Source organism: Nothobranchius furzeri, chromosome 1 (genome assembly GCF_043380555.1).
Source record: "Nothobranchius furzeri strain GRZ-AD chromosome 1, NfurGRZ-RIMD1, whole genome shotgun sequence".
Lineage (NCBI taxonomy): Eukaryota > Metazoa > Chordata > Actinopteri > Cyprinodontiformes > Nothobranchiidae > Nothobranchius > Nothobranchius furzeri.
In genome coordinates, this window is record NC_091741.1 from 49,663,680 (window position 1) to 49,687,837 (window position 24,158).

Genomic DNA, 24,158 nt, shown 5'->3' on the forward strand with positions numbered 1-24,158 from the left:
CATTGTGTAATTTCTGTTAGAATTATTTTTAAAACTTTTCAAAAACGCAATTTAGCTTTTACTCCAGCAGGTTTCATTGCTATAAGAGTTGTGTAAGTAAATCTTGTCTGAGACAGTATCTTTGGTAGTGTTCTCTCTCTGGGTCATATTTCCACGAGCTCGAAACTAATGAAGGATAAAGAGACGGGAGAGTCATGTCAGCACTTTTTGTTTGTATGTGGTCCCCTTAGGCTCTATTTTTGAGAAGTATAAAATGACTTTTCACTGTTTCGCTGATGACCTTCAGATCTATTTGCCACTTGGTGATGCCAGGTCAATTGGCTCATTACTGGAATGCTTAAAAAGCGTCAGAAGGGCGAGCACTTAACTCCTGTGCTACTGTTGCCCCAGAAGCAGAAACCATCACTTCTAAGGAAATAGCAAACATCTGATGCTAAATACAAGTTTGCAAAAGGTCTTTTACATTTATACACTTTATGTCATAGCAGGAATTTCAATTAAAAAATAAGCTTGTACCCTGAAACTGAACTAGAGCAGAGAGATGCTGCTCAGTCAGAAGCACAAAATAGGACAAATGTCTTTTTGTGCAGGCTTTGCTAAATTACAAGGAGGTGCAACACTCTAAATAGTACTTTCAAAAGACATAATAATAATAATAATGCAATGAACTTATATAGCGCTTTTCAAGACCCCCAAAGACGCTTTCACACACTCTCACATTCACACACTGCTAGTGATGGTAAGCTACTTATAGCCACAGCCGCCCTGGGGAGGTCTGACAGAGGCGAGGCTGCCATTTGGCGCCGTCGGCCCCTCTGACCACCACTAACACAGGCAAGTTGGGTGAAGTGTCTTGCCCAAGGACACAACAGCAGGATATCCCTGGCGGGAGCTGGAATCGAACCCATGACCCTCCAATCATGAGGCAACCCGCTCTACCACCTGAGCTACTGCTGCTGCACTCCATTTGCTTATTTGAGCCCAAGTTTGTTGCAGCACTGCTTTCACTTTTATGGTCTCTAATAATGACAAGTAAGTGTAAAACGTGCAAACATGCTGTTAAAAGATGCACACACAAACTCAGAGGAACAAAAGTTAGACACACACACACACACACACACACACACACACAAAGTGGATTTGCTGGTTGAAGCAGAATGGGTTCCTCTCCCGCTGTAAGAGTCAGGAGGTAAGTTGATCACATTAAAAACATCTGCAGAACAGGAGATGTAGCTCACGGGGAGAAAAAAGGGAAATTCATACGAAGAGAAAAAAGAAAATAGACAAGGGTGAAGAAAAAGGGCTTCTGTCCATTGCATCAGCCAAAGGACTGATGAGGCACATACAGAGATGTAGCCGAGGACAGCATACGCCCTGTGGTTAGGACTCTCCAACAAGCAGAGAAACACATGGCTGCACCACACAACCTTTCATGTGTCTGCAGGCTGCAGCACAAGCTCTGTGAAACCAACTTCCTCTGCATGGTAACATTATCCATTTCAAAACAATACTGGTCAGTAACGGTTAAAAGGAAATACACTTTCACCCTTTCAGGATTCAACTCATTATTTTCCCATCTCAGTTTGCTTTGATGTCTCTTTGAAACTTTCTTTCTAGTTCTGTTTATCTTCTGCCTTTTAAGCCTTTTGCTTCTTTTTTTCTTGATGCCTGCTGCGACTCAGAGACACGCTGAGTATTCAGAGGAGTGTTGGAGAAGAGATCAGTATGGAGACCACACTGGCTGGTGACCACACACCCTTTGCCCAAAGGTTGCAGTTGAAGAAACTTTAAGAAAACCCACAGGAAGCCCATGTCTCTGCAGACGGACCACTTTTTTTGCATCATTTTGGGGCCATGTAGCAGCGTGTTGTACTTTTAACAAATATGGTAGGAAGGGACTGAACCTTTTGACAGGTGGACACACCTTTCAGACCTATAGTCACTTTGTCAGTGGAGGGCAAAAACTGTGAGTCAGTTGGCTAAAGGAACAACATTCCTGCTAAACCCCTGTGCCAATCAGGAGTTAAAATGCATTCACAATTAATGTATTTATGATTTTATATATTTTATAAATTCAGATTTTACAAGCACTGACTGAATAAAATTAATCCATTCTGTTAATACTTAAAAATCTCTGCCACCAAGGTGTGGATAACACAAAAAACTAACAATTTAGTATAGTTTTTTTTGTGTTATCCACAATCTGTCCAATCATATAATTTAGTCTATATGATCTGAATGTAATTCGGAAACACCTTTACTTTATGTAACAAATGAGCATTCTGTAACATAAATCGTATCACAATATCCAAGAGATCCCATTCAAGTCTCATGAAATTCACTAAAACACACAAAAAACAAGACCTGTTTTATATGTTCATGTGCTGTTCTTTGTTTGTTTTGCCTGCCTTGTTTAAAAATGTCCTTGGGTGTCTTGAAATGTGTGTTTTTTTTTTATTTTATTTTGTTTCCAAATAAAATACATTATTATTGTAAAAACAGGATAGAAAGTGAATATATTTATAGCGGTCTAGTGAGTCTAAAGCAGAGTTAAACGTGTGGTTCACTGATGAAAACATTGTTTTAATGATTACTGATGATTATAATTGGTCAATGAGTTTTTCATGAAGGCTGAACATAAAAATAGACTCCTCCACCTATCTCCTGCATTAGCTTAGAAAGAGAAAATAAAGCGTAAATGGCCTGTATTTGTAAAGCACCTTCTTACGGTTCTAAACCCATCAAGGCACTTCACAACACAATCAGTCGTTCACCCATTAACACACACTCTGGTGATGATGAGCTACAAAGTAGCCACAGCTGCCCTGGGGTGACGGAAGCGAGACTGCCAAACACTGGAGCCACCGGTCCCTCCAAACCACCACCACCAGGCAAGATAGGCTAAGTGTCTTGCCCAAGGACACAGCAGCATTCTCTAGCAGAAGCCGGGATCAAACCTAAAACCCTCTGATTACTGGAATAAAAACAGATGGTGAAATTCTAGGATTTGAAAAACCTGACTGATCTGTCGCACTGTCACTTAACATTATGGAGTCACCCATCTTGACTCACAACGGGAAAGGCTGTTGTTGGTTTAGCATCCAGGAATCAGATGAGAATGTCTTAGTTAGTAGAAGCTAACTGTCAGCAGGAGCAGCTCCACCACACAGCAGAACTCCTCCATGCTTGTGTTATTTGTGGAGATCAGCATTTTAGAGCAAATGGAGTCAATGGTATAGTCATGTTGCTGTTAGCCAATCAGAGGCAAGATGTCCAAATACCAGGAGTCCAAATCCTGCTGTCTACCGATTACTTTTTTATTCTTGTAACTCAGTCACTAACTCTAACAGTAATTAGTAACTATAACAAATTACTTAAGCAACATTCCGAACACTATACACAACCTTATTAGTACAGATAATGCTAAAGCATTCAAAGAGAACAACAATCAGTTGCACATAAATATTTCCAAGAGTTTTGGTGGTAAATTGATGATTAAGTTAATCGAAACATAAATGTTGCTGTCACCTAATCCCATGTAACCTCGCTATTGCCACTTTTCCTCCCGTCTTTCTAAAAACACAAAGACAAACCTATGCACTCAGCAAACCCCTCATTAAAGCCCCATCAGCAAGTCACATCCTTACCTATTTACTCCTTTCTCCGTTAGCCAACCAGCTGCCACACACTCCAGAGGATATTCCAATTAGAAACAACACACGGAGACATGCTAATGTGCACTGGTGGATATCCCAATTAAAACTAACACACCGCAAACGCACTATAGTGCAGGAATGCATGACGTTGCTGGCGGACATGCTAATTAGCAAAGCTAACATGACATGGGTGCTACATTTAGTGACATATGCTCTTATAAGGTCATAAAAGTGCACGCAAATGGCTTCACACATGAACACACCCAGCAGCAGCCATGATGCATCAACACCCATAAACGGTACTAAATATAAAATAGTGTAGAAAGTCGGAGGCTTGCTTTGTCTTTCACACTCAGTGGCTTAAAGGTTAAAGAAGCCGCCAGCAGCAATGACAGAATCTGTTTGAAACCATTAACTAGACGAAGCAAAAGCAAACAAGTGACCCCATTATCATCTTAAACTCGTCAGACTCTACTGAGTAGATATAACAACAGTCACTTCAGGGAGGGGAGTAAAAAACTCATTTCAAAGTTGGACACAATAACTTCCTCTAACTCTCTCGCTTCTAGTGGAGAAAGAACAAGCAAAGGAAAAATGCTCTGAAACAGCCAGCAACTGTGTGATTTCCCTGATGTGTGATTAGACAGGATCACTTTGATGTGAGCTTTGCCATTCAACTGAGCCTGGCACCCTCCTTGAAAGGAAAACAGACTCAGACGTGGGCAAAGGCAGAAATGAAAAGTGCCTGACTGACAAGAAAACAGAGACAGATAGAAGAGTTCACGCCTTTTTTATTCGTGGAGAGGAGGGGCCAACCCGATCAGAAATGTGTTTGTATGGAAGTGAATGACAAAAACAATCAATGGTGTTTAATAGGGATGTACGAAGCCCGCCTCAAGTGAAGGAGTTTAAGTATCTCAGGGTCTTGTTCACGAGTGAGGGAAAACTGGAGCGTGAGATCGATAGGCGGATCGGTGCTGCATCTGCAGTGATGCGGGAGTGGTACCAGTCTGTCGTGGTGAAAAGAGAGCTGAGTCAGAAGGCAAAGCTCTCGATTTATTGGTCAATCTTTGTTCCTACCCTCACCTATGGTCATGAGCTTTGGGTAGTGACTGAAAGAACGAGATCGCAGATACAAGCGGCTGAAATGAGTTTTCTCCCTTCTTCCCAGGGTGGCTGGGTTCTCCCTTAGAGATAGGGTGAGAAGCTTGGTCATCCGGGAGGGGCTTGGAGTAGACCCGCTGCTCCTCCACGTCGAGAGGAGACAGTTGAGGTGGCTCGGGCATCTGGTCAGGATGCCTCCTGGACGCCTCTCTGAAGAGGTTTTCTAATCACGTCCAACTTGGAGGACACTCAAGGGCAGACCCAGGACACGCTGGAGGGACTATGTCTCACGGCTGGCCAGGGAATGCCTTGGGATTCCCCCAGAAGAGCTGAATCAAGCAGCTGGAGAGAGGGAAGTCTGGGCGTCCCGGCTTAGGCTACTGCCCCCGCAACCCGACTTCTGATAAGCGGCTGAAAATGGATGGATGGAAAATATCGATATGGCAATATGTCTAAATTTTTTCCTGCGATATTATATCAAATTTTTGGAATTTTCAAATGCCGTGTATCAAATTTTTGGAAGAACTTACATGCAAACATTTGTTTATTTTATTTTATTTCGGTGTAATTCAAACACCAACCACTAGTCAGCAGCAGTATGCAATGGGTTTTGTTTCCCCCATTGAAATGTAAATCCCTCTATTATGGTTCAGATGCATCTTGTTAAACGTGTTACGAATCAGTTTGGGCCGTTTATTGAATTTTCCCACAATTATTTCTGTCTAAAAAATAGCTAGTATTGTCTGACTGAATGTATCACAATATTCATATTGTTTTCCCTGTGCCGTGATACATATCATATCGCCAGAATTTCACCAAGACACATCCCTAGTGTTTAAGAATATGTTTATAGACGTGCCAGGGACAAACACTGATGCTACACGCTTTGATTTCATGCAATTTCTTCTTATCTTGGTGCAGTAACGTGTCAAAATGTGACCTGAGAAACACATACTAGCATCAGCCTGTTTATCCTTGCACCTGTGCATTAATTTACTTCTCATCCTTTTACAAAAGCAACATGTTCTGCATTGAAAAGCACCAGAAAATGACATCAGCAATCAATGACCTGCTATGAATCCCAATGAGTATGTGCGGAGTCTTATTGTTAAAACCTGAACAGTCACACTATGAAGAAACAGAATCAATAAATCCACTTCAGCACTAAAAGTGGTGGCACACAAAAGCTTGATGTTATGTATCAAATTGGCTTTATTGATATGTGCATGCATCATAAGCTGCATTACTACACTGTTAAATCCAAAGGGCACCTTCTCTATGTGTGAGAGAACATTGCAGCATTTGTTTGTGTGCAAGTGTGTTATTTACAGTCTATTAGGATCAAGTGAGAATACCATGACTGCTTATAACAGGCTCTAAGGTCAATGTGGCTGATAACATTTAAATACTCTGAGCTCTTCTTAATTATGAAGAGGAGCACATCTGTAAATCACAAAGCACTAAATTATTATTAAAGCTTGAATATTTTTTGGAAAGAAAAATAAAGGTTTTCCTGATCATACGAGTTGTGCTATTTTGTGAAGTTAAACATATTTTGATTAACCATAATATTAATTAATTATTAATTATAATTTTAACTATTATGTCTATCCATGTTCATACTGTTCAGCACCTTGGGCTTCCATTAAGGGGCTAGAAGGTGCTATACAAATAAATTTGATTGATTGAATGAACCATAATATTAATAATATTAATATAACATGTGACTGTTTTAGTTATAAAAGCCTATGGCATATAAAACAAGTTCATAAAGTCATTTGCATAAAAATTCCAAGACTAAAAGAGATTTTAGCAGTTTTACTCTCATCATTTTCAGTACCTTTCAGAATGGGCCGTTTCAGGGCTCTGTCATTTTAAGGAAAACAAGCAGGAAATGGCCACACCCACCCCACCCTCACTCAAACTGCTAGAAGCTGAGAGGCTCGGATGTCTGGGATGGGCTCAGAGTAGAGCTGCTGCTCCTTTAGCGTCAACAGATGAGGGGGATTTCTAGGCTACTTTTCCTTAGTGTGACATCACAAACAGGAACGTTTTTTAACGGGTCATTTTAGGCATATAATTACAGTGTTCATAGATGCAGTGGAGACCCACATGACAGCACAATTAACATGGAATAGGTGAATTTTGCTTAAGATTTCCTGTAAAAATCTGTTAACAAGTGACAGAAATATAGTAGATCTGTGGATTACCTCAGCAATTTTGGGTCCAGAAACTCAAGAACATGTTGGTTTGACTTAACCAAATAAACTTGTAGATTATATCTCTGATACGATGTTCGTTATATGGATTCATCTTGAAACACAGATACTCACTCTTTCTGCAGATTGTGATGTGCCAAAGAAGATGGGAATGAATGCCAGCCAGATGATGCAGGTGGTGTACATAGTAAATCCGATGGGCTTGGCCTCGTTGAAGGTTTCGGGGACGCCTCGTGTCTTGATGGCGTAAACCGTGCATGTCACCATGAGCAAAATGGAGTAACCCAAGGAGCAGATAAGGGACAGGTCCGAGATGTCACACTTGAGGACACCTCGTGCCGCCATGGGGTCCTGGGTCCGTTGCTCACCGTAGTCCACAACAATGTGTGGAGGGTCTACTGCGAACCACACAAAGACACCGAGGAGCTGAACCGAGATCAGGGAGAAGGTGATGACGAGCTGAGAGGCAGGAGAAATGAACCTGAGGAGACAAAGACAACAGCAACCTTAAAGCAGCTGTCACGTGATTAGCATTAACTAGAGAATGCTGTAAACATAATAACTAGCATCTTGAAGCAAAATATGTCACAGAGGGACAAGGATCTGACTTTTTTTATTTTTAAACATGTAATTACATTTTAGGCACACTGATGTTCTGCAGGATCACACTGCCTGTAAAGAGCATGACGGGTGAGTGGAGGACTGGTTTGGGTAAATGATGTATGAAAAGTGCAAGCAGCTTAATAAAGAGGGTGTTTGTTTTTTCACCTGGGTGCCGTTACAGATTTCTTCCCCTGTTCAAAGATGCGATGTATCCTGTTGGTTTTGGTGAGCAGTGCTGCGTAGCTGAAGCACATTCCCAAGCCCAGGAAAATCCTCCTCAGGGAGCACACACCCACATCCGGCGTCGCTATCATCAGGAACGTTATGGCGTAGCACAGGAAGATCCCAGTCAAAAGCACGTAGCTCATCTCTCGGCCGGATGCTCGGACGATGGGCGTGTCGTTGTACCGGACGAATGTCACGATGACGAAAGACGTGGCGATGATCCCCAGCATGGAGATGAAGACGGGAAAGACGGCCCAGGGAGAGTGCCACTCCAGCTTAATGATGGGGATGGGAACGCAGCCGGTGCGGTTGGAATCAGGACGCATCTCGTATGGACACATCTCACATGCAACCTCTGAAACCTAAAGGAGAAAGAGGAGATGGAAGGACAGGTGTGTTTGTTTTTCCAGCGTCACCTGCTGCTGTTTGGTTTCCTGTTTTTCTTCCTGAGCCACAAAACTCACTCCTCGTTGGTTTCTCCAACTTAATAAGAAGGATGATGAGCTGCCAAACTGTCCCACAGATATAATCATCATAGGAGACACATCTTGATAATGTGGGATGAGACCCCTTCCCTCACCTCATTTCATGCACCTCCATTTGCTTTAATAGCATCTGTGGGCTTCTTCCTGCATGTATCAATTTTAAATTGTCCTCTTCAATTCAATTCAATTCAAAAATACTTTATTAATCCCAGAGGGAAATTGATTAATTCAATTGATTGGAGAGCTTTTCTTTTTGCATTGCTTAAAATAGGATGGTTGTGTATTTTAATAGAGCTACCTGAAAGTAATATCCCTCGCAGCGCTCGCAGTGCCAGCAGCACGGTGCTCCTTTCACAACCTTCTTTCTTTCACCCGTGCGGCACGGCATGCTGCACACAGACGCCGGCAGGGACGGATCACCGGTTCTCCAGCGCATGGCCTCCACCTGAAAGCAGCACACGTGTGTCGGGAATTGTTCTTGTGTAGAAACGGAAACATTAAACCTCCATTCAGTTTTCTGGAGGAAAATAAATGAGTTAAAACATCAACAGCTATCTAACGCTAGAATGTGTTAACAATTCCTTAACCTTCTACAATAACCGTATCTTGAGAGGTTCTTGGAGGGGAATTAGGACAAGCAGACCTTCTGATCATTTTTGCTGAGAGCCTCCAAGCCAAAAACGAACTCGTCTGGAAGCCAATAATCAGATCTGGCGCTAATAAACCATCTGTATTTCCCCCAGTTCGTGTGTGTGTGTGTGTGTGTGTGTGTGTCTATGTGTGCATGTTGTTTGTTTGCGCTTGTGCCGCTCTGGCATTGCAGCAAATCCCTGAGCTTTCCGTATGTCTGGTCTATGTGAGTTTGGAAGTGTGCATCATCTAATTTGTGGTTATGTATGCAAGAGTTTGAGTAAAAGTCTGTTAGCACACCGACTCCCTTGAGCTCCATCGATTGCCATGAATGTTGAGGAGAAATGCTGCATTTCTAGCAACAAAAGCACTGATGCCAAAAAAATAATAAATAAATACGAAACGGGGATAGAAAAGTGGTTTTAATTTGATAGTAATACAACCAGTGTTTATTCACCAAGATTGGTAGACAACTGTTGATTGTTTATTTGAATTCAGACATGGAAAATAAACAGAATTTATGACAAAAACAATAAATTATGTGGCACCCAAAACAACTCATACCAAGTGTTTACCTTGCTTGGTAAACACTTGCTTTTCATGCAGCTATTATCATTATAATAGCTGCATGAAAAGCCACAGAATGCAGAAAATGTATTATTTGACGTTCATTGAAGACATTTCATGTTTAATACTGTTAGGTGCAAAGCTAATTCTTTTTCACCCCGGGAGCTCACTTATATGACTGAGGGATTGAGGGTGGAGCAGAAAACGGGGGCGTGGCCACATGTTACACCCATTTTCTTCCAATTATACAAGCTGGTGGAGATAACAGATCCAGGAGAGACACCTAGATAACCCTCTTACCAATTACACTCTCCAGCTTCTCTTCTTCCCAGGCTAGAGAGAATATATTAGATCATTTGCTGCTGTGGCCCCCAGACTCTGGACCTCTGTCCCCCTGAGCCTGAGATTAGTGGACTCAGTGGTCTCCTATAAAAAGCAGCTGAAAACTCAACTGTTCATGCAGGCTTTTACGTGACCTTCAACACCACCTTCTCCTTATTTTGCTCTCCTCACCTATTCTGTCTTCCCCAGGATCCACTGATTTCCCTCTTTCCTATTCTCTCTCTCTCTTTGCATTTTTTAATCACAATTGTCATTTGTTGCTTATTTTAAACATATTTTTAATAAATTTTCAACATCTTTTTTATATTTAAAATTTTTTGTTTTTGTGAAGCGCCTCGTGATTTTTATCTTGAGAAATGCTATAGAAAAGATTGTTTTCTTTCTTTTATTATCCCTCCAGTAAATTTTACGTCTACCCCAGGACCACGCTACCGGTCAGCAACAAGATGGCGCATGTGCTTGGCTTAGCTGCGGTCACTGGCCACTTTTTCAAACTTTTCTCCACTAACCTCCTCTTTTCCACCTTGCTCCTGTCTGCGATCCTCTTCAGTAGTGTCTCTGCTACCATCTCCTATGATCACCAGACTCTTTTGTCGTTCCGTTCTTTCACAATCGCCCAAGATGCACCGAGGATGTACCTCCCCATTTGTTTACCTGAGTGGCGTGCTGGCCTGGAGCCAAATGATTCCTACCAGGACACCTCCAGCGATGTTTATCCGGTCCCGGGAAAATGTCGGAGGAAAAAATGTAAACGAGCAGGAATCCAGGTGAGAATAAGACTTCTCCTAAAGCGTGGTTTATCTAGTAAACAACAGCATGATCTTCTGGCTTCTTGTCCTTTGTATGGTGACTTGAGCACCACTTCCGCATTCCAGTTTCTCCGTCCAAGTTTTTTAAGGTTGGTTTATCCTCATTCTTCAGTGGCGTCTCCTCCTGTTCCCACCATAAGTGGTTTTTATAAACACCGTGGATCTAACCCTGCTAATTTACGTCCTCTAACTCCAGCTGTTTCTGTAGTTTCTGATTCCTCCACCTCACTCAGCATGGCTCTATTAAAGACCCGCTCTGTTAACAATAAGTCTTTCCTGCTCAATGATTTAATTCTCTCTAAAAACCTGGATTTTCTGTTTCTGACTGAAGTTTGGCAGCAAACATCTGATTATTCTGGTCTGATTGAACTTTGCCCGAGTGGTTATTCTTTTCATAGCCAGCCCTGGGGTTCTGGTCGTGGTGGAGGCCTAGCTGTTGTTTTCAGAGACCATCTTCCATGTAGCTCTACAACCTCTGGTCACGTTGCTTCCTTTGAACTGCAGCTGATTAAAGTCGGGCATAATGACCCGTTCTACTGTGCTGTGGTCTATTGTCCACCTGGTCCAAACAGTTCTTTCCTTCAGGAGTTTAGTGACTTTCTATCCTCCACTGTGAAGCTGTCCAGACTGGTGATTGTGGGTGACTTTAACATCCACATTGGTAATCCCTCTGACCACTTTACCATGAGTTTCTCCAGCCTTATGGACTCCTTCGGCTTTACCCAACATGTGTCTGGTCCCACACACACACCAGGGGGCACACTCTAGACCTTGTTTTTACCCTGAGTCTAAATGCTGACAGTGTTTGTCCTGAGGACGTTTATATTTCAGATCACCATTGCAATTTCTTTAACTTGTCAGTTTCTGCGTCCCCACCTCCTGCTCGCCATATGGTTAGTTCTCGTTTTCTTAATGAGAGCACAGCTAGCAACTTTTCTGCTGCTTTTGATCCACCCTGTTCTTCTGATAACGACCCAAATTCCTTAACTTCTCAGTTTAATGAGCACTGTCTCTCCATTCTGGACAACATCTGTCCTGTCAGAACCAGATCAGTTCCTGCAGTGAACCCTACTCCCTAGTTTAATGACAGCCTTCGCAGCCTGAAGTGCCAATGCAGAAAAATTTAGCTCTTGTGGAAGAAAACCCATCTCCACATCCATCTGCTGCACCTAAAGGATCTTCTGTCATCCTTTAACTCTGCAGTCAGAGACGCAAGGGTTTCCTATTTTTCCAACCTGGTGTCCCAAAGCTAAGGGAACCCCAAGGTGCTGTTTAACACCATCAGCAGCATTGTCTCTCCTGCCTCTCCTACAGCCTCCATCCACTCTGTTGCAGACTGTGAGAACTTTCTGTCTTTCTTTGTGGACAAAGTCAATAAGGTTAGATCTAGCATCTCTCTTTCAGCCTTATCTCTGCCTCTCCCGACTCCAACCAGGCCCATCATCCTAGATAGCTTTGCTCCTGTTTCTTTGCCCTAGTTAACCAAACTAGTTAACTCTATGAAGACCTCTGCATGCCTCCTCAAAATCTTACCCTCATCTTTGTTTAAAAGTGCTTTTCAGTCCATCGATCCCAGCGTGCTCTCCATTATTAATGCTTCTCTGGTTTCTGGTCAGGTCCTTGCTTACTTTAAGAACGTTGTAATCCATCCACTTCTTAAAAAAACGAGTCTTGGCGCCTCTCTCCATAGCAGCTTCAGACCCATCTCTAAACTTCCATTCATCTCCAAGATCTTGGAAAAGGTTGTGGCTAAACAGCTCACAGCTGTTCTTAATCAACATAACATCTATGATAGCGTCCAGTCAGGATTTTGTAGAGATCATTCTACTGAAACAGCTCTTCTTAGGTTCTCTAATGCCCTTCTGACTCACAGTGATGCAGGGGACTGTTCTGTTCTGGTCCTGCTGGACCTGACTGCAGCCTTTGACACTTTTGACCATCACCTGCTACATGAGAGGCTGAGAGACTGGGTAGGCCTATCGGGATCTGTTCTGGAGTGGTTCTCATCTTATCTTTCTGAGTGCTCCTTTTCTGTGGCCGCCTCCAAGATTAGGTCCTCCACCACCTCCTTTACCCATGGTGTCCCACAAGGTTCTGTGCTGGGGCCTCTGATCTTCCTCCTCTATCTGCTTCCTCTTCAGCACATCCTGAGCTCCTTCAAAGGAATCTCCTACCATATTTATGCAGATGACATCCAAATGTACATCTCCTTTAAGCCCCATGAGATGTCTAAGCTGCAGCTGTTACACACCTGCTTAGACTCTATCAAAACCTGGATGGCTGGGAACTTTCTACAGCTGAATGAAAATCAGACTGAGATCCTCATTTGTGCCCCAGACAAGCTGGTTCCCAAAGTCAGAGACTCTCTTGGTCAGCTTGCTTCTCACACCAAAACATCTGTCAGGAATCTTGGTGTGACCTTTGACCCAGCTCTCACCCTGGATTCTCATGTCAGTTCTCTTGTTCGCTCTTCCTTCTTCCATCTCAGGAACATTTCAAAGCTGAGTCCCATTATGTCCCACTCTGAACTTGAGACTGTTATCCACACCTTCATCTCCTCACGCTTAGACTGTAACTCTCTTTTCACGTGTCTGAGCAGAACCTCCCTGAACTGTCTACAGGTGGTTCAGAATGCCTGTGCTCGGCTACTGAGCAAGTCCTCCAAACACACCCACATCACCCGCTTCTCCTCCAGCTTCACTGGCTGCCAGTCAACTTCAGGGTTCATTTCAAGATCCTGGTTCTGGTCTATAGGGCCTTACATGGACAAGCACCATCTTACATTGGTGATCTTCTTAGTCCCTACACCCCCAGCCGGTCCCTGAGGTCCAGTGATCAAAGCCTACTGGTTGTGCAGCGCACCAGGCTAAAGACCAAAGGTGACAGATCATTTGCTGCTGTGGCCCCCAGACTCTGGAACTCTCTCCCCCTGAGCCTGAGATCAGTGGACTCAGTAGTCTCCTTCAAAAAGCAGCTGAAGACTCACTTGTTCATGCTGGCTTTTGTATGACCTTCTCCACCACTCTCTTTATTCTGCTCTCCCCACCTATTCCACCTTCCTAAGGATCCACTGATTTCCCTCTTTCCTATTCACTATCTTTCATTACATTTTTTAATCACAATTGTCTATTTTTGCTCATTTTAAATATATTTCAACAGTTTTCTAAATTATTTTTTATATTTTTACATTTTTTTTGTTTTTGTGAAGCACCTCGTGATTTTTATCTTGAGGCACTATATAAATGATTTCTTCTTCTTCTTCTTCTCCTCCTTCTCCTTCTCCTTCTCCTTCTCCTTCTGCTTCTTCTTCTTAAACTTCCACCAGTGACATGTACCTAAGAAACCTCACCATCAGATGCCCAAATCACCTCAGTAGTCACCTTTGCATGATAAGGAAGATCAGTGGCTCATTTCCGAGCTCCCACACAGCGTATTCCAACCAAGCTCATCTCTGCTGCTTTATCAGGAACCTTGCTCATTTTATTTTGTATCCCAATTTTTGTAGCTAGTTGGCTGATATACTTTCACCTTTATCTCAGTTTTTTGGGTTGAGTTTTGACCTCAGTTTTGGTACATGCTCAACTCTCACATCATTTACTGGCACATTCACTACTCGACCATTTTCAGTCTGCTTTTAGGCCAAATCATTGCACCGAGTCTGCACATATTCGTGTGTTAAATGACATTCTGACAGAAACTGATGCTGGTTCCTTTGTTCTGTTACTACTGCTAGACATATCAGCGGCATTCTATACAGTTGACCATAACATTCTGTTAACTAGGCTGAAATCTTTTGTTGGAGTCACAGGGACTGTGCTAAATTGGTTTCACTCCTATCTGTCTGACAGGAGCTTCAGCAACAACATAGGCAATTGCTCTTCTCCTTTTGTCCCACTCCCCTGGGGAGTTCCCCAGGACTCTATTTTAGGCCCACTCCTCTTTTTTATTTATATTTTGCCACTGGGAAATATCATTGCTAAACACGGCCTACATTATCACATATACGCCGATGACTGTCAAATTTATATCGCTTTAAATCAACTACGTTCCATTACCCAGCTCTCAGAAATTAAAACCTGGCTAGCTTCCAATTTCCTGAAGTTCAATTACGATAAGACTGAGGCCATTCTATTCAAACCAAAACATAATCTGCATACTTCTGCTGCCTTTGATCTCTCCCCCTAAACCTTAATTCATGTGTAACCAGCCTTGGGGTTAAACTGGATGTGGACTTATCAATGAGTGCACATGTAAATGCCACTGTTCGATCCTGCTTCTTCCAGCTTCGTCGCCTTGCCCGACTAAAGCCCATTCTTAAGAGGCCGCACATAGAATCAGTGATTCATGCATTTATCACTTCTATACTCAATTTTTCCAACTCGGTTCTAATTGGTGTAAATGTGTCCGTCCTAAATTGTCTGCAGAAAGTCCAGAATGCTGCAGCCAGATTTCTCTCCAATGCAAATAAACGCTGCCACATCACTCCCATTCTGGCAGTCTACACTGGATTCCTGTTCAATTTCGAATTCAACACAAAGTTCTAACTTTTACTTATAAAGCCCTGAATGGTCTAGCCCCCTTAAACCTCTCAGAGCTGCTCACCCCCTACACCCCCCACCCCCACCCGGTCACTAAGGTCTGCTGATCTTCTATTGCTCATAGTCCCTAAAATGAAGTATAAAGCTCGTGGGGAGAGTGTGTTCGCCTTTGCAGCTCCCAGACTTTGGAACGCACTCCCTCTGGTGGTACGCCAGGCTTCTTCACTGGCACAGTTTAAATCCAGCCTGAAGACACTTTTTTTTTTTTTTTTGGCTTTTGGTCATTGATCGGTCTTTTATGCTGTGACTCTTCTGTTTTACTGACTTCTGTTTTTATTGACTTCTCTTTTAACTGGCTGTTTTATACATTTGTATTGTTTTTAGGTGTTTCTATTTTATGACAGCTTTTATCTGTGTTTAATGTGTATGTATGTGTATTTTGAATGGCTTTTTAGGTTTAACTCTGTGCAGTGCTTTGGTCAGCTGACATGCTGTTTTTAAATGCACTATATAAATAAAATTGGATTGGATTGGATTGGATTGGACCTTGATTAATTGTTTGTTCTCATTTTAGTTGAACTGCTTTTAAATGTTTGTTATAATTATTTATAAATGATTTCATCTCTATTGTTTTATCATTGTTGAGGAATAATCATGGCTAAAAGTGACAAGATTTTAGCCTGCAAGCCTAAAAGTCTGCAAGCCAACCTATAGTCCAGCCATGACCATTGTCATGGGGCGGGATCTACGGTTGTCTTTTAAACAGTCTCTGAACGCTATTGGATAACAAACAAGGTGACATACTCACAGCTAAATGTCAGTCATTGAGGCAGTCCTCCACACACCATCGAAGAAAACACAAATGCATACTTTTTCTGAATAAAAGACTTTAAGCGACAATGTGTATTTTCCCTTGTGATGGGGACAATACACACCTAAATCATTGCAAGCAAGCAGAATTTTTGAGTTTGAGTAAGACCTTACCTAAGGGAGGTCATTAGGGTGAAAAATCTCTGGGAGCGCTATTTTTAAATGAGTACTTCATCAGATTGTTCAACCTCCAGCAACATGATGAGCACATTGGACTCCCTTTCATCACTGGCAACAAGCGAAGAGGTAAATGTGTAAAACAACATCGTTTATGAATGGTGAACGTTTTGTAACTGCTTGTTACAAACCAGTAAATGTGTTTTGTCCTCATAGGCTCCCATAGAAGGAAATATGGTTTCTAATATGGCGTCGCCTAGAGACTTAGACCTGCGCCCATGAATTTTAGACCCAATTTTTATGGTTATATGTTAAGAAGCCACCAATAGTTTTTCAACAACTGAACATCATTTAATTCATTTTCAATAACATTTTGATGGATATTTCCAGAGATTGATGGGAAACACTACACATTGTCACTTTAAGTTACTCTATCTGCTCTTGACTCAAAGAAAATCCAAAGTCTAAATAGTCCAAAGTTGATGCTAAAGTTGTTTCAAAACAAAAAGTTGTTGTCATCTTAGTTTTGCAGAGCCTTAACAGTTTAAACCAATGGAGCGCTGTGATTGGACTGCTACGGATGTCAGTCAAGAGGGAAGCCTGCCATGCACAATCAAGGAAGCCACAAATACTTCCACTATCTAAATAAACTTAAGTCTATCTGCTCTAGAGTGAAAGAAAACCTTAAGTCTAAATAGTCCAAAGTTGATGCCCAACAGCTGTTTCAAATGAGCAGTCGCCAGTTTCACCCAGTCGCATCATCCTGCCCACCAATAGAGCACCGTGATTGGCATGCCAGCAGACTGGTCAGGGCTGTGGAGTAGGGTTGGGCGATTTGTATAACTTTTCCCACCGCCAATCGTCAGTCGAAAAAAAGACGATGGACGATTTATTCGTGCATGTGACATCATGACTCACGGACTGATTTGCGAACACAGAAGAAGCCCAAAACATAGATTTTTTTAACACAAGCACAACACATATGTTTGCTGGAAGAGAAATTTATATTTTTCTTTTTGTTTAATTTTGTATTTGTAGTCTGATAGAGTGACATATAAACGGCCCATATTAAACACAGTTAAAATGTTAAAAAGCCTTGTCTTCGTTTCCCTGTGGTGCCCACTGTTGTGGTACTTTATTTAAACAAAATGTGTGTTCTTTCTTTTATAAGTAGGGGATGGAATAAATCACTGCTGCGTTTGGACACACTCTGAGGAGGCAGCTCGCTGTCAGAGGTCACATGATCCATTTATCCCCGTCACTTTCATCTTTAATCCATCCATCCATTTTCTGAACCCGCTTTGTCCACGCAGGGTCGCGCGCGGGAAGCGAACCCCGGACCTTCTTGCTACAAGGCAACAGCTCTAACCACTGTGCAACTGCACAGCCCTACTTTCATTTTTAAAATAATGAATAATCATTCGTTAAATATAATTAATATTTAGTCCAATCAAGCTGATCAGAATCACCCAGTAACGTGAACAATGCAATTAATCGATTTCACTTAAATTAGGAGCATTTCATCTGCTGCGGCTCAAACGCACATTCCTCCTGCGCCGGGCCGTCTAAGCCTGAACCTGCAGCTTGTGTGTAATCAGTTCTAGACTTTTGCCTCAGACTGAGTCATGGCTGTTTAAATAATGTTCTGGATAGATCTGCGCTCTGCTGAAACTCAAAGCAGGTGCTGAATAATGTCGAGCGCTACTTCAGCCAAAGTTTTAAATAGGAAGCATTTCTCCAAATGAAATAACCAGAAGTCTTCCAGACTCTGAAAGATAGAAGGGTTTCCACTTTCCACTCAACGCCGCGCTGTAGTGCACGATGTCGAGTGCGTCACAGACGCTCTCTCCTCAGCATGCCGCTTGCGCGTGCACTGTCAGCAGCCAGAGGCGGAGGAAGTGAGAAAAGGCTCAGATGTACTGATGGAGATCTTTTCTCGATTGTTACCTCCGCGATGTTCTCTGTGCGTAACGTGTACAATATTTGTCAATAACAAACAAATAAATAAATAAACAAATCACCTGTAAAAAACCGTAACGGCTCTGCCCATCACCGATGGTCGATTCATTCATCCCATCGCCCAACCCTACTGCGGAGGCTACACTGGAGCGTGGCTAGACTGACATCATCTGCTACTGTCAGTCTAGATTTCTAGGCTAACAAGATTTAGCATAAATATGCTAAACCTGAAACAAGTCAACCGTGTTCCACATGCACTTGCTCAGAAGCTAGTGTGATCATGTGTACAACCCTTGTGACTTTAAGCCTAACTGGATTATCAACAAACGAATAAAATAAAAAAAACAGACATCTGTTGATTTTTCAGCCATCAAAGTGTCCAATCGTGTGTGTCCTGACTGCATGGACAGCGCCAGACTCTCCTTCACTCTCAGTCTGCCGGCACGTCCATCAGCCGAGGAGCATTTTGTGTCTATTAGTCTTCTCATCTGTCATCTGGCTTTTCTAATGAAGTCCTGGGTGGATTTATAACACAGCACTCCAGCGTGCCAAAGGAGTTTATGTGCACACTTGTGTGTGAGTGTTCAGTCTGTGACTAAGAACCTGAAACAGAGATTTCAGCTTGTTTGGGCATTCAATCTGGAGTTTATATAAGTTAATGCTGTACACTACAGATGTAAACACTACAGAACATATTGGGGGGGACTCAGCTGGAGACCTGGACTCTGGAGAGCATCTCTGCAGAGGCCTGAAAGCAACCATGCATATGCTGAAATGAGCTGAACAAATGTCCCCAAGAAGGTGTGTTGGGTTTGGAGGATCGCGGTAAACAAAGCAGCTATATAGGGCTGCAACAATACATTTGTATTGTGGTGGTTTGGGTGTTGCAAAAAACAAGTACACAACAAATACATTTGCCACTGATTATTTTTATCTAGAAACAGGCAAACCTTTTAAATAGCTGCTTATTTGGTAGCAGGTGTGACAGAAAAAAAGACTAGACTGACAAGCCATCCTATATATGTGAATAGATGGTCTGGCCACAATCCAAAAATGTCTCTCAGTCATGGGGCGGGATCTACGGTTGTCTTTCAAGCTGCTACTTACCAAATGACCAGATTTATAATGGTTCTTTCCTCCTGTGGGAAGTTTGCTGAACTCGCAGCCCTTTTCCCTCAGTTTTCTCCATGTCTGGTTCGATGACGTCACTTTCGTGAAGCGCATTTGTAGTCCTGAACTTATGTTCACACAAAACCTAAAATATCGTTTCCCCCTGTTCGAAAATAAGTGTGTGCTTGGTATCAAAATGCGTCTTTAACATTCACGGACGTCATATGTGAAATCCATGGCACAAAACAAGCGGAATTAGAAAATAGCGTTTTTAGCCCCATTGACTTGCATTCATTTGTTCATTCTTCCAGGGACCTGTGGTGCGGAAGTAGGTGGGCGTGACTTAGGCTCCGTCTTGGTTTGCAGTAACATCCCGCCCACCTGGCTGATAGAGCACTGTGATTGGTCCACCAAACCAACAGTGTGCTGTGATTGCTCGGCTACAGATTAACTACAAAGCACATAAAGCAACATAAAAGAATTAATTTTGTGTGGAATTTAGTTTCAAATTCCTTCTTTCAGTTCTTTTTAAAACACATAAAAGGTTTATTTACCTGCAACGTTTCGTTTGCGGCTGCAAACATCTTCAGGCTGACGCCGATGGTGGCGTCACTTCCTTCGTTAATCTGTGGGCAGCAGAGGACGTTGCCGCCCTCTGCTGCCCGCTCTCCCCTCTCCGATGATGCAGTCCCATGTGCGATCCAACGAGTAAACTCCATCATCCCTGTTCATGGTCCCACATCCCCGTCTCCTTATCTCGATTGCTTCTTTTATCCATCTTTTGTATTTTTTTTGTTCGGTGTTTACGATCCTTGTTTTGTCCCAGTCCATTATGATCTGTTATGGCTGACTTCTTTATTGTGCTTTCTGCTTCTTGTTTTGCTGCTCTTGTGTGTTTTCGACTTGTTTCTTTCTCGCACTCCTTTCTGTGTTCTATTGTTCGTGTGTTGAGTTGGCGTCCGGTTTCTCCTATGTGTTTTATTGCAGAGTTTGCATGGGATTTTGTAAAAGACTCCACACTTATGTCCAGCTGATATCTTGTCTTTTGGGCGAACTAGTCTGTTTCTAACTGTTGTGTATGGTTTTGTTGGTGTGTTTATGTTGTGTTTTTTCATTGTTGCTCTTATTTTTTCTGTTATGCCTTTGATGTATGGTAGGGTTATCACTGGTTTTTGTTCTTGTCTTTTTGGGTTGCTGGTTCTTTGCTTTGGTTGTTTTTTCTTTCTGTTGTTGTTTGTTGTTTTCCTTTGTTTATTGCCCATGTCGGGTATCAACAGGTCTTTAAAGCGCGTTGTTTGTCCTCTTGTTTATGGACTCTTTCTTCTGTTACCTGTTTGCTCAGTGATATAATGTTCTGTTACTGACATTTTGTGTATGGTAGGGTGTTCTTATTTCCATAATAAATATTGGTCTGTGTGTGTTGGTTTCCTATATGTGTTTATGTTTAGGGTCCCGTTGGTCTGCCTGGTCATTTTCATGTACATAAATGCTATACGGCCTTCTGTTTCTGACTCATATGTGAACTTTATGTTGCCTGTGTCATCAATGTCATTCAAGTGTTGTGTTTGTGTTTGTCCTTTTGGTATGATTTCCAGTATGTCACCTACGTAGCGTTTCCATATTTTAGATTAATTTTGCAGTTGGGGGGGGGGCAGTGGCTATGGCTATGGCATTTTGTTCTAAGTCTTCCATGAAAAACTCGTGCAGGCTGGCTGATAACGGGTTACCCATGGCAAAGCCTTCCAGTTGTTTGTATATTGTGTCATCGTATGTGAAGCAGAGTTAGCTACCAGTCCTATCAGTAGTGCTATGTCATCTGCTGTGAGGTTTGTTCTTTTGTGTAAAGTTTTGTCCTGTCTGATTCTGTTAACTATTATGCCTATGTTTGTTGGGTTGGTGTTTTTGTGAACCGGGATGTGACGTCATGTGAGACGAGTATGTTGTTATCTTCTATTGTAATCTTTCTTACACACAAGAGCAGCAAAACAAGAAGCAGAAAACACATTAAAGAAGTCAGCCGTAACAGATCACTGCTTAAGAGAAAACCATATAATGGACTGGGACAACACAAGGATCGTAAACACCGAACAACAGAAATACAAAAGATGGATAAAAGAAGCTATCGAGATAAGGAGACGTGGATGTGGGACCATGAACAGGGACGAAGAAGTTTACTCGTTGGATCACACATGGGACTGCATCATCGGAGAGGGGAAAGCGGGCAGCAGAGGGCGACAACATCCTCTGCTGCCCGCGGATAAACGAAAGAAGTGACGCCACCATCGGCGTCAGCCTGAAGATGTTTGCAGCCGCAAATGAAACGTTGCAGGTAATTAAAGAAATGTTGCAGGTAAATAAACTTTTTCTGTGTTTTAAAAAGAACTGAAAGATGGAAAAATAATGAATTGTTTTTCTACATAAACACGCTGTGTCTGGTCAGCCACAATACTGGCCGGGCTTGCGGAGGTTCCAGTAGAGCATGCCTAGACCGACATGCAAAGCTAAATTATTTTGCTTCGGCAATAACCAGATTCTAGGTCACCAGAAGACCATATTGAAAGTTTTTCAATTCAGTTGTGTGAAAAAAGTTCCCCGTTGATCTGCAGCAGCTGAGAAACAAGGTGCCGATGTGGTGACGAGTTATGTCAACATTCACCTCGCTGACAAGTTTGACGTGAATGCTTCTCATTTCATCTCATTTGTGTGTTGTCATTCATTTCTTATTATTAGTAATCATTTGTAAATGTGACTCAGCAAATAGAGGAATCTTGTAATGATGCAGCATGCACAATCATTCATCAGATAGTATTTTACATTCACCTCATTGACTGAATATCTGACTAATAATTCATTTAGTGCTTTTGTCAGGCTTTTTTCCAGCAAATGCACAGTGTGTGTGTGTGTGTGTGTGTGTGTGTGTGTGTGTGTGTGTGTGCGTGTGTGCGCGTGTGTGTGTGTGTGTGTGTGTAAAAATCTTACTTTGAGATGTAGTTTATTTGTCCAGGAGCCGATGACTCTGTACTCAGCGGCGGATCTGTTGGTGATCTGGTACTGGAAGATGTCATATCTTCCTGGAGCATCTCCATTCTCATTAAACATCACAGGTGTACTAGCACTTCCTGTTTAAATAAAAAGAAGATATAATTAAAATAGAGATCCATTGATTTGGTGTCAAGTGGGATACGTTTTAATTGACCAGAACAAATAAGATGAGATTTTGATCCTGCTCTGCTGAGAACAGCAAAACTAACATACAGCATGCCCATACCGATTTATTAAGGTCATATTTCTACAGCCAGCTTGTTTATGAGCTATGAAAACCAAACCATAATCGCCTTTAGTCCTCACTCGGAGCTGGGCTGTACCTGCTTGTGCCTCTGCAGGCTGCATGTGTGCACGCATCAACAAATTTAGATTACACCTCAGATTTGGTTTTCTCACCTTCAATAAGGCTTAACACAAACCTTTATGGTTCTCTCGGTCTTACTGGCTGCCTTTTTCTTTTATGTAGTGATACAATCAAATTATATTGCTGAATGTAAAATAGCATAAAAGAAATCCAATTGGAGTGTGCATGAAGAGAAAGCAAGACCTTATGGAAATTCCTTGGGAGCGAGAAGGTTTTGGATGACTGGCTGATGAGGAACACAAAAAGTTAGAAAACAAAGTGGAAAAAGTGTGTGGGACTGGAAACCGTAAGAGGCAGAATAAATGATAAGGAATGAGAAAGAAGCAAGACATAAATTGAAGAAAAGCTCAAGGAAACACAAAAATAAGTCTCAATTTCAGAGAAAATGGTGGGATATGCTCATAATGACTACAAAAGAATAAGCAGGAAAGATAATGAAGCTTACTGAGTGACTGAGATTAATTAAGGCAGAAAGAGTTGATTGTGAGGTCTCTAGTTTTAAATGATCTTATGAATCAGGAATGTTTCTGTGATAAATGTGCGTTCATTTCCCCTCCTACTTTAAATTCCTTCCTTAAACGTATGAATAAAGAATGATGTTGATTCTTCGGTCTCTATTGTTGCGCATGAATGAAACATGACACTAAATCACATCAGATAAAAATCTAAAAACTGAAAAAGTCAGTGAGTGAGTCAGAGGAGCCAGTGGGTTTGTCATTTAATCCATCCTCTACACTCCCAATAAGACCCCAACCAGTTGGAAGATTTTAGTTTGCCTTTAACCTTTAAAAAAATAATCATTCCAGTCTGTATTTATTGTTTGTGAAGGTTTGGCCTGTGAGCTTCCATAGTTAATGACCAAAATCAAATAGTGGAAGTAAAAAAATGGTACTCTAACAACTTAAATAATCCATATAGACAACACTGAATGATTACTTTTGGGTTTTTAACTCGTTCACACCAGTCAACAACTAACTGAAAACAATAAGATTAAAGAAAAAACATCACTTTGGACTGGTTACACTAAAGCGGTGACAGCCCAACTTTGGTGAACATCTGAACATGTATTAAATTGACATGATTAGTAGAGTATTTAAACTCTATATGCTAGAACAAAATACATAGGCATGAAAATTGTTTAAAAAAGTGATTTTCCTAAAATTGGCTTTACTAAACATAAGGTGCGCCTGCCTCAAATGTCCAAAATTTTTAAAAGTATAGAACAATTAACCATTCATTCTGAAAAGGAATAATTAACATAACATTTGTAAAGCATTTATAAAGGAAGCCTCAGAGTAAAGTGAAACCTATATATTTTTATTTCTTGTCAGATGTGTCTAAAACATAAAGAATTTAAGCAAAATGAAACATTTAAAGGGTTAAAATACTAGAAAAACTAATAAGAGGTTAAATTGTTTTTAAAAAGTATGGCTTCAAAATAAAATCAAAGAAATAAAGAAATGGCATTTTAAAAAGCAGTAACTGACTATAAAAAAATCAGTAGCTAAAAGTAGA

At 41.7% G+C, this 24,158-nt stretch overlaps 1 protein-coding gene across 5 annotated transcripts in view; it reads right to left on the reverse strand.

Moving 5' to 3' along the window:
- grm8a (glutamate receptor, metabotropic 8a) overlaps positions 1-24,158 on the reverse strand; it is a 409,634-nt gene that overhangs the window by 33,903 nt on the left and 351,573 nt on the right. For all 5 annotated transcript variants that reach the window (XM_070549006.1, XM_070549010.1, XM_070549009.1 and 2 more), the window contains 4 exons: positions 22,214-22,353; positions 8,591-8,737; positions 7,748-8,169; positions 7,094-7,460 (listed from right to left, as the gene is read on the reverse strand). In XM_070549006.1, the coding sequence (XP_070405107.1) occupies positions 7,094-7,460; positions 7,748-8,169; positions 8,591-8,737; positions 22,214-22,353 (1,076 nt within the window). The remainder of the gene's footprint in view (positions 1-7,093; positions 7,461-7,747; positions 8,170-8,590; positions 8,738-22,213; positions 22,354-24,158) is intronic.